Consider the following 11,535-nt stretch of genomic DNA (forward strand, 5'->3'; position numbering starts at 1 on the left):
AACGGCCGCGCCCCCGAGCCAGGCCGCGGGGATGAGAAGGAACCTCAGCGGCCGAGCGGCTCTGCTCACCGGCATGGTGGCCCCTTCCCGTGCCCAGAGGACGTCCCGGCGGGCTGCAGTCCAACAACCCCGGCTTCGCGGGAGAGGCTAGTCAGGGACTACAAGAACACCTCCTTGGCGCTCTTGAGAATGCGGCTCCTTCGGCGAGAGCACTCAAGGCGCAGGCGCGCTCCGAGCTCGCCCCTCCCAACTCTGGGCTCAAGCGCCTTCAGGCTCTTAAATTACGCCTGCGCAGAACCTTTCTGCGTCTACAGCCTAGAACGCCAAACTAAAACTGCGCTTGCGCGGTTCTCCCCCCCTTCCCTAAACTACGTAGCTGATTAGCAACTAGGCAGACCCTTGACTGGGAAAAGGAGTGCTCTTATCATAGATCTCAATGGGAGGCAGTTGCAATACCCTGAGCATTAAAAACAATAGCTGTTATACATTGTGTTTCATATGGAGAGCTCATATGGCTTACATTACTTCGCTTATCTGCTAACTTATGACCTGCTTTACCATTAAGCTGCCTAAGAGCTCCTCCACATTCTCAAGTGTATTTCCAGGATCCAGAATAGAACCTGGCACAGACAAGGATTTCAATAAATAGTATGAAAGCATCACTGATTCGTCCTCTTTCCAATCCTAACCTCTCCCCTGAGCGTCGGCCCACTTGAATGTGTAACATATTTTGAGTTTAACATGTCCACGGTAAAAATCCTGATCCCTCTCCACTTGCTTTCCCTTCTTCGCCTACCCCAATCAAAAAGTCCCCGTCAGACATCATCATCTCAACAAATTCTGACAACTGCTCAGATCACTGCAGTCTCTCTCACACCCAATATCTCAATCCCTCCATAGAGCTTGTTGGATCTATCTTCAAAGCAGAACTACTCCTTGACTACACTCTCCTCCTCTTTCGCTATACAGGCTGCCCTCCATATCTGAGTTATGGATTCAACTAAGAGTAAATTTGAAATATTCTGAAAAAATTTTTCCATCTGTTACGAACAGGTAACAAGCTCTTTCTTTTGTAATTCCCTAAACAATACAGCATGACAATTATTTACATAGCATCTACAATGCATCAGGTATATAGAGGTTACTTAAAGTATACAGGAGGAAAGGAAACAGACCTGAAAAAATACACAGGAGGATGTGCGTATGTTATATGCCATTTTGTATAAATTATTCAAGCATCCATAGATTTTGCTATTGGGGTGGCCTCGAACCAATTCACAATGGATATGCAAGGGCTACTATTTTTTCAGGACAGGAGCCAGACAGATGGTATGAAAACATGAATCAGATCTTGTCTTTTCTCTGCTCAAACTTTTCCATTGATTTCTCTTCTCACAGAGAAGAAACACAAGCCTTCTGCCTCTTATACCCTGGCGTCCTTTTTACCCCATATTCCAAGCAAGCTACATGTTCCAATGTAAGGGCTGTGTCCTTGCAGTAGAAACTAATGAAAAGAACTGTAAAGCCTTTTACTCTGAACCAATGTACTGTTCTGAGTGCTTTACTTTCTTTTGCTTTTGTCATTTAATCTACATGATAGCCTTTTGAAATAGGTATTATTCTTGTTTGACACACAAAGAAACTGAGGCACGATGCCATTAAATAACTTTCCCAAGGTCACATATATGGGCAGTGATGAAGCCCACACCCACATCCAGGCATCCCAGCAAGCTCTTCCCCAGCTAGCATCTACCTAACTTACTCCCTCACCTCATTCAGCGTCATGCTCACACAACATCTCCTCAAAGATTCCTGCCAGGATCTTCCCATTTGAGCTTAGAACCTTCGGGGCTGGAGATGTGACTCAATGATAGAACACTTGCCTAGCACATAACTGGTTCGATCTCCAGCACCTCAAAACAAAATAAAATAAAACTCCAACCGGTGGTCTGAGCTCTTCTTTCTTCCCCTTGTCTCCTAGTACTCAACAGCATCTGATATCCCATATGCCCTGTACATACACATGAACTGTTCACATGCATGCCTGTAATCCACCAATTTCAATTGTACAGCACAGTGGCTTCTACTATATACATGGAGTCGGGCAACTGTAACCATAGTTGAGTTTGAACATTTTTATTCACTCTAAGAAGGAATTCTATACTCACTACAGTCACTGTGCCCTCGATCCTTGAACCAGTACCACACCCAACATCCCACCCCAGCCAATCACCAACTTCCTGTCTCTACAGATTTGCATGTTCTGGACATTTCACATAAATGGAGCCATACAGTATGTGGCAATACATACAATATGTGAATGACTTCTTCCACTTACAATAATGTTTTCAAGATCCATCCCTATTACAGCACGTATCAGTAATTCTTCACTTTTATGGAAAAACAAAATTCCATTGTATGGCTTTACCAGTTTTTACCTATTGGTCACTAATGGGTTATTTGGGTTGTTTCTACTTTTTTGGCTGTCATGACTAACGCATCTATAAGTTTCTGTGTGAATGTTTGTTTTTTATTTACCTTGGGTACATAGAAGCAGAGATGCTGTGTCATTTGGTAAGTCTAATGTTTAACATTTTGAGGAACTGCCAAGATGTTCTTCACCATTTTAAATTCTCAACAGTAAGGTATAAGGTTGACGATCTCTCCATATTCTTACCAAAACTTGCTTTCGTGTAGAATAGTATCTCATTTTAAAAAATTTTTTTCCTGATGACTAATCGTGTTCAGCATCTCTTCACATGCTTGTTGACCCCTCAGGCAACTTCTCTGGAGAATGCCTACTCAAATACTTTATCCTTTCTATTAGTCAGCTTTCTGTCACTGGAACAAAACATTTGACATACACAGCTTAAAGGAGAAAAGGTTTATTTTGGGCTCACAATTTCAGAGGTTTCAGTCTACAGAAGCAGCTCCAAGGCAGAAGCATTGTGGTGGAGAGCATGGCAGAGGACAGCTGCACACCATGAGGCAGCCAGGGAGCCAGAAAGCAGCCAGAGAGAGACCAGATGCAGCCCTCAGGGTCACCCTCCCACAACGCACCTGACTCACCCACCAGGGCTTTACTCATTTCCTCGGCATCACTTGAGGCAATCAAACTGACAGTCAAGATTAACTAGCACACCTATAATTCAAGATATAATAAAAGTAAATCTGTGCCGAGGATGTGGCTCAGTGGCACTGCATCTGTCCTGCAAATGCAAGGTTTTGAGTTTGACCGCTGGTACAGAAAAAAAAAAAAAAAAGATTAATATCACACTTTTTTTTAATTGTAAACATAATTCTTGCCAATCTCTTTTTGGATTTATGATATGCAAACATTTCTCCCCCATTCTGAGTGTACTTTGAAGCACAAAAGTTTTTTTAATTTGGGTTTTTTTTGTTTTTGTTTTTGTTTTTTGTACTAGGGATTGAACTCAGGACCTTGCACTTGCCAGGCAGGTACGGTGCCACTGAGCTACGTCCCTGGCCCAGAAGCTTTAAATTTTAATTGAGTACAGTTTATATATTTTTCTTTTGTCTTTATGCTTTTGATGCCAACATAAAAAAAAAAATCACTTCTTAACCCAAGCTCATAAAGATTTGCTCAGGTAAGAGTTGTATAGTCTTATGATCTATTTCAAGTTTTTGTTTTTGCTCTTGCACTGCTGGGGATCAAACCCAGGGCCCCTCACACATCAGGCAAGCATGGTAGCATTGAGCTACATCCCCAGGCCTTGGGTTACTGTTGCACATGTGTGGGGGCCCAGTCATGGCACACTGGAGTTTGACATTTGGAAAATAACTTCTTCCTGTACAAGTGAGGTATCAACACAATCTATGTAACATTTGTTACTTTTCAAGGACACTGTTTGTTAAACTTGCTTTGTTTTTGACCCTGGGATAACAGGAACTCGTTAGCCAAAGATGTGATGTTATCTGTAAGAGTCAGGAAATCCCATCTTTACATAAAGATAAAAACAATTGCTTGGTGCTTCCTGTTGTGGTGTGCCCTTAAAAGCTTCTTGCTGATGGGAGCCTTTAAAAGGAGCTGTTTCTGTGAACTAGATCAGACTCCTCTTGGTCTCCACTCAGGGTCTGAGTGTTCTTTCCTTTCTCAGTCCTCACTCCCTAACTCAGGCATGTTAGTGTTGTGACGGCTGGACTGCCACACACATGGTAGTACGTGGAGGCCCGGTTTCACTCTTCAGGTATGTGAATGTTATCCCAACCCCACTTGCTGAACACACTTCTTTTTCTCACTGAAATAGCACCTCTGTTGAACACCAACTGCTCATACATGGGAGTATTCACAGCTAGACTCTCAGTGTGAGTCCCCTGTGAACAGCTAGCCCACTGCTGTGGTACCACACAGCCTTTACTACTATGGCTTTGTATTTAGGTTTCAAAATCTGATGCTGTGACACCTCCAACTTTGTTATTTTTCAAGATTCTCTTGGCCATTCTGAAGCCCATTCATCTCCTCGGGCATTATAGGAACATAATTGTCAATCTATGCAGAAAGAGCTTGACTTTTATCAAGGATAATGTTGAACCCATACATCAATCCAGGGAGTATTGCCATTTTAACAATTTAAGTCTTCTGATCTGTGAACGTTTGTTTGTGGGGAAAAAAAAACTTTTATTTTTAGTAAGTAAAAACAATGTACTTCTAAGGAACAATTTTTTTGTTTGTTTGATTTTTTGAAGCAGGCCCTGAACTCACCCTGTAGTCCAGGCTGGCCTCAAGCTCATGGTGATCCTCCTGTCTCAGCCTCCCAAGTTATGGGATTACAGGAATGCACTACTATGTCCATTTGCAACTTTTTGGCTATATTTACTCCTAAGTATTTTAATCTTTTACAAAATATTTTTATGCTATTGTAAACACGATGATTTAATTTTAGTATCAGATTGTTGGTAGCATGTAGAAATAAAATTGACTTTTATAACACTAGTCTTATACTTTGCAACTTTCTTGAACTTTATTCTTATAGTAGTTTTAATTGCATTCCTTAAGACTATGTATAAGACACTGTGATCTGCAAAGAGAGTTTTACCTCTTCAAGTCTGGATACTCTTTATTTCTATTTCTTTTTCTTACCTATGTGTCACACATGCAATGTTAAACAGAAGTGGTGAGAACAGACTTTCTTGTCTTGTTCCTGATCTTAGTTGGAAAGTGTTCATTTATTAGTAGGTGCAATGTTAGGTGTAGCTTCTTCATGGATACCCTTTATCAAGTTTAAGTTTGTAGTTTGTGGATCCATGGAGTACTTTTTATTAAGTGTACTGGATTTTTCTTTTTTCTGGACCTATCAGATATCTCATGCTAATCTTGCAAAGTTTGGTTGCTATTGTTCTCTGGAAGGCTCTGCTTTTGGTTACAGCATCTCGTAGTCTCTAGAAGAAGCTTGGGATATGGAGCAATCTCTTTGAGAAAGACACTGATTCTATCATGAAGGCCCTCACTGAAACCTTATTACTTCCTGAAGTTCTCAACTCCAAACGCCATCACTTTGGGAGTTATAGTTTCAACACATGAATTTCAGGGGGACTTTCTCTCCAAAAACAGCTGTAGGAAACTAATATAACTGCTTAATCCATTCACACTTAACATTATTATTGACATTTCTGGATAAGTCTTCTATTTTGTTTTGTGTTTTCTATATCAGCTTTTCTTTTTGTTCTTTTGTTCCTTCTTTTATTGCTTCTTTTTCATAATTTTCTAGTTTAACACAAATTTTAGTGTATTTTTAGTTATTTTCTAAGTCGCTACTCTACAGCTTATCATATTCATCATAATTTATAAACTTCTATCTCAAAGTCATCCTAATTTCAAGGAGCTACTCCTGTATAGCTCTATTCCTTTCTCCCTTTTAAATTTTAATATTCATATACATATTACATCTGCATATTTCAAATCAAACATTGCTTTGTTATAATTCTTACACTGCATAATTTTGTGGTTGTTTTGGGGGGTTCTTTTTTTTATTCTAGGGATTGAACTCATGTTTTTGCACATTCAAGGCCAATGCTCTACCACTGACCTACATCCTCAGTACAATTTAAAGTCTTTTAAATCTTCTAAGACACTAAGCAAGAAAGGAGATCTAAGTTTGTATTTATAGAATTTGCTACATTAGCCTTCTCATTGACTATTTTTGATTCTCTTCATCTTGTGGATACAGGTTACATCCAGTGTTATGAACATCTTATATATGACTCCATTTTCTCTTATTAGAATACTAACTGTACTTTTTTTGTCTTTTTTGAGACGGGGTCTCGTTATGTAGTTCAGCTTGGCTTTGAACTGCCTTATGTACTTTAGCTGTCGCGAACTGGTAGTGGTCCTTCTGCCTCAGCCTCCCAAGTACTGGTGTAATAGGCATGCAGCATCATGCCCAGCAACTGTACTTTCAAAAAACTGTTTTTAAAGAATTGAGGTATATTATGCTCATGTACCAATTTCCTACAATGAATGTAATCATGGTGTACTGCAAATGTGGTAATAATAATTTTTAAAAATAACTGTTTTTTAGTACTTGCCCTACAGTTTTCAACATATATCTGCAACTAATATTAGTCTGCTTCTCAACTAACACTACTAACACTTTCAACTAACACTACTTCACAAACAGTGCAAGTGGCTCATAATGAAGTATTGTGAATTCTTCCCTCCCATGCCTGGTATCTTTGCTGTCATTCATTTCACCATAATTCATTTCACTGTAACCTATAATCATCAAATATACAGTTACTAGTGGGTGAAGGGAGAGCAGGGGTATGGGGAAAAAATGAGAACCAAGTTCTGTCATGTAAAGGTACAAGATCCCATTGATGAATGTAACTTACTGTATACTTAAAAAGTGCCAATAAACTCAATGAAAAAACATTAAATTCAAATATATGGTTACTGGGCCGGGGATTTAGCTCAGCGGTTAGGTGGCCTGCCTTGCAAGCACAAGGACCCGAGTTCAATCCCTGGTACCAAAAACAAAACAAAACAAAAAAACAAAATTAAATATATGGTTACTATTATTTTGGGTAAACTGTCATTAGATCAGTTAAGAATTGGAAAACAAGGGCTGGGGATTTAGCTCAGTGGTTCCACCACCTGCTTTGCAAGCACAGGTACCCGAGTTTGATTCCCGGTACAAAAAGAAAAAAAGAATTGGAAAACAAAAATTTCCATGTGTTCCTTTATAAGATCTGAGTCTTTATGTAGACCTGAGTTTATGACCTATAATTTTCTTTCTCCCTAAAAAACTTTTTTTGTTTTAGATAGGGGTGTTTCTACGCAGTTCAGGCCGGCCTCGAACTTGCAGTGATCTTCCTGCCTCTGCCTCCTGAGGGCTGGGATTACAGGAGTGCGTCACAACACCTGGCCTTTTTTTTTTTTCTTTCTTTCTGGTACCAGGGATTGAATTTAGGACCTCATGCTTTCCAGGCAGGTGATGTGCCACCAAGCTACATCCCCGACCCCCTGAAACACTTTTTAACACTTCATGCAAGGTGTCTCCTGGTAATGCAGACCCAAAGTTGTGTTTGCCTGATAAAGTTCTTTGACTCTGGAGAATAACGTCACTGGACATACAACACCAGCTTGGAGGGATTCTTCTCTCCACACTTCAAATGTTCCACTCTGGACCTGAGATTTAGCTCAGTAGTGTGGTGCCTGCCTGACAAGCGCAAGGTCCTGAGTTCAATCCCCAGGACCAACCCCAAAAACAATCCACTCCACTCTGTTCTTGCTGCATGGTTTCTTTTTTCTTTCTTTCTTTCTTTTTTTTTGGAACCAGGGATTGAACTTGGGCCCTTGCTCTTGCAAGGCAGGCGGTGGAACCACTGAGGTAAACCCTGGGCCCTTGCTGCATGATTTCTGAAAACAAATCCGAGATTCTTATCTTTGTCCTTGCTCCTCTATGAAATTTTCCCTCTCCCTTCATCCCTCCCTCTCGCTGCTTCTTTCAAAAAAAATTTCCCTGCCAGGTGTGGTAAGTATGCCTGTAATCTCAGCACTTGGGAGGCTGAGGCAGGAGCATTACGTGGAGTTTGAGGCCAGCCTGGACTGCATAGCAAGAGCTTTTCTCCAAGAAAGAAAAATTTTTTTCCAATCTTTCATATTCTGCCATATTTTTTCCAGTTAAGCAGATTTTTTTTTTAATTTTTCTTACACACTTTTTTTTTTTTGGTACCTGGGATCGAACACAGAGTCCTTTGCTTGCAAGGCAGGTGGCAGAACCACTGAGCTAAATCACCTGCCCAGTTAAATGGTTTTAAAAGCCTTTATTTCTAAAACGTGGCTTAATTACACTTCTAACAGGCTAAGCTGGTTTGGGAAGTGATCCCGAAGCACAGAGTAACCAAAGGAGGAGCAGTCAGGGCTCCTGGCCCCAGGCACGGGGGGTGACTCCTGTGGCAACTCAATCTACAGTTTTTCCTCAGCTGTTTCTTGTGATGCCTGGGGGGTCATTTGGGACTGCTCTGTATGACAGAGAGGTCTGACCTTGCAGAAGAGCTGTGCCCATGTCCTCTGCTTTTATGGGCTGACACGGCCTGGCTTGGTCACAACCCTGGGAGTGCTGAGCTTTTGGAAGCCCCCTGCGTGTTCCACATGGGTCCTCTAGGGGTCTGGATGGCCTGTGGTGCATGAATGGGTATGGAAGCACCCGCACCTGATGAGCTGCCACACGGATGTTGCACTTCTCATTGATAATCACATTTGGCAAATTCTTATCTTTTCTTGGAGGGCCTTTAGGGGCTTTCATGAGAAATTAGCATCTCTTCTTGGTGCTGGGCTTTAGGCCTGTACTACGCCACTCACCCCTGACGCCGAGAAGTGTCAGGTCCACATCCTTTGGCTTACTTGCCTACACAGCCTTCTCTTTCAAGAAATCTTTGATGACGTCGTCCCCTGCAAAAGCTTTATTTTCTGCTTTTGTTGTTTATTCTCTTCTTCCAGTTCGTCTATTGCTGTGGGAACTGCCAACGAATTCACAGAAGGAGATTTTGTAGTTAGATTCTGAAGATCAATCATTTGATCCTCTTTTTCTGCCCCTTAGGAACATCAGGCTGCTTGTGTCGGTTTCTCTCCGTTCATCTCCCACTTTTTTTTTTCGCGCAAGAGATCGAACTTGGGACCTTACACCTATGAGGCAGGCAGAGGCACCACTGAGCTAAATCCCCAGCCCTATTTGTTTCCCTTCTAACACAGGTCTTATTTTGAGAGAATTCTTCAAGGCCCAGGTCTTCCAGATCTTCCAGGGTCTGTGGTCTCTCTGGCCTCTGCATCAGCAGCAGAAGCTCCTCTTCCTAAAGGCACATTCCTCTCTCTGGACCTGGAGAACTGACACCACTGAACTCACTTTTTGCTTCCTGGATTTTTTTGGGGGGGTGAGTTTCTGCGTCAATGCCTTCAATTCAGATAATACCTCTGGCTGCTAGAGTCTTTTGTTTCCTCCTGGCTGCCCACTGGCTCAGCATCCTGGATGAGCTCAGATCTTTTCAGAGGGATCTCCTTTCCTCAAATTCCTGTTACAGAATTTCCTCCTCTGCCCCTGGTTTTTCATCTTACTTTCAGAAAACTCGTGGACCATGGGCTCAGGTGGTTGTTCAGGCTTCTTTTGGATTTCACCTTTTGCATCATCACTGTTACAATTCCTGAACATCCAAGGATTTGGTCTGTCTGCACATATCCTATTTCATTCACTACACCAGCAGGTGCGGATTTAGCTCAGGGGCACCACACCTGTCTCACAAGCTCAAGGTCCTCAGTTTGATCCCTGGCACTGGAAAAAAAAAAAAAAAAAAAAAAAAAAAACTTAAAACTATATCAGGGAGAAGAAGTTCTTCCTCTTTTGCACCTTTCTCCTCTTCCTCACTCTGAGACTACCTGGACTTTCTGTGTCAGTTCTTTGTTCTTTTGCCACTTTAATTTGAATACCTACACCTGCTTCTTGGCATTTCTCCTGCTTAGGGTGTCCTGAGCTTCCCAGGTCTGTTGTCTGTTGTCTGACATTAATTTGAGTTATCATTCACCATAGCTTTAACTACTTCAGTTTCTCTCTTATTCTCCTAATATGTCCTTGTATTTAGAATGTTAATTTAATGTAATCAATTTTTAAAAAATGTAACTCCCATAAGGAAAAGTGTATAAATTACACCACGGTCGATTCTCACAGATAAACAGAAAGACTATTACCATTGCCCTATCTACTCATTACCCATCCATTTCCTAGGTGGCCACTATGTTTTGTTTTGCTTTGCTTTTTTGGTACTGGGGATCAAACTTGAGCCCTTGCACTTGTGAGGCAGGGATGGAACCACTGAGCTAAATCCCCAGCCCTCATTATCTTGACTCTAATGTTATAATGTATATAGTTTTTATTTTAAAGATACTTTATGTAAGTCTGGGCACAGTGGAGTACACCTGTAGTCTGTTTCTGGGGAGGCTGAGGCAGGAGAATCACTTGAGTCCAGGAGTTTGGGGACAGCTTAGGCAACCTAGTGAGACCTTGTGTCTTTAAATTAAATAAACTTTCTGTAGAAAGGAGTCATACAGTACAAACTCTCAAGTTTCTGTCCTCTTACACTCTATCCAAAGTTTGGGAAAATCCTTCCGTGGTGTAGAGTATGGTAGTAGTTTATTAGTTTTCAATAGTGTGTAGTACTGCATTGTGTGAATATAACACAATTTGCTGGGCAAGGGCCGGGGATTTAGCTCAGTGGCACTGTGCCTGCCCCACAAGCACAAGGTCCTGGATTTCAATCCTCAGTACCAGAAAAAAAAACAATGAAAAATTTGCTGGGCAATTTTAAAATTAAAATTTAAAAATTTATGGCACATGACAGTAATCCCAGTACTTGGGAGGTGAGGAAGGAAGATTGTGAGTTCGAGGCCAGTCTGAGCTCCATAGCTAGACCTTTTCTAAAAAAATTACATATAGGGCTGGGGATTTAGCTCAGTGGTTCTGGTGCCTGCCTCGCAAGTGCAAAAGCCCGAGTTTGACCCCCAGTACCAAAAAATAAACAAAAAAATTACACATATATGTGTGCGTGTGTGTCACAATTTATTTCATTCAACATCTCAACTGGTCATTGAGCTGTATCGTTTGGGGTTATTACAAATAGTAACGCTCTGAGCATTTTGCAGGGTTCTTTTTGTACATACATACACATTTCTGCGTGCATAAACGCACCAAAACCGGAGATTTAGCTCAGTGGTTCTGCCGCCTGCTTCGCTAAGTGCAAGGACCTGAGTCCAATCCCTGGTACAAAAAGAAAAAAACTCAGTAGAATTGCTGCGATTTCCACGTGTTCTACCTGTTCGTCTCTCCTAACGAGGGTGTGTTACTTAACTCTTTTGTTCACTGTTATGTCCAGCACCTAGCGCTCCACAGTAGTCAAAACACAACCGCTAACTAGAGGAATGCACCGACGCACGAAGCGCTTTTTGGGGACCTCAGTCGCGGCTTGCGGGCGGGCCCCACCGCGGGTCCGGAGGCCGAGTCTGGCGCGGGGCTCCCACGACTCCTT

The 11,535-nt window shown here is 41.7% G+C and overlaps 1 protein-coding gene and 2 pseudogenes across 4 annotated transcripts in view; all 3 read right to left on the reverse strand.

Annotated features, from left to right (window-relative positions):
* Kif3a (kinesin family member 3A) overlaps positions 1-279 on the reverse strand; it is a 42,751-nt gene extending 42,472 nt beyond the window's left edge. For 2 of the 4 annotated variants that reach the window (XM_033761560.1, XM_010639750.3), the window contains exon 1: positions 70-279. In XM_033761560.1, coding sequence (XP_033617451.1) covers positions 70-75 — 6 coding nt within the window. In that variant the 5' untranslated portion in view covers positions 76-279. The remainder of the gene's footprint in view (positions 1-69) is intronic. The other 2 variants (XM_010639752.3, XM_010639751.3) reach the window with 1 other exon arrangement.
* Positions 280-8,469: 8,190 nt separating this feature from the next.
* LOC117283215 lies at positions 8,470-9,090 on the reverse strand (annotated as a pseudogene).
* LOC104873187 lies at positions 9,040-10,231 on the reverse strand (annotated as a pseudogene).
* Between the last annotated feature and the right edge of the window lie 1,304 nt (positions 10,232-11,535).

Source organism: Fukomys damarensis, unplaced genomic scaffold (genome assembly GCF_012274545.1).
Source record: "Fukomys damarensis isolate Sample0158 unplaced genomic scaffold, DMR_v1.0_HiC HiC_scaffold_9, whole genome shotgun sequence".
In the NCBI taxonomy this organism is placed as follows: domain Eukaryota; kingdom Metazoa; phylum Chordata; class Mammalia; order Rodentia; family Bathyergidae; genus Fukomys; species Fukomys damarensis.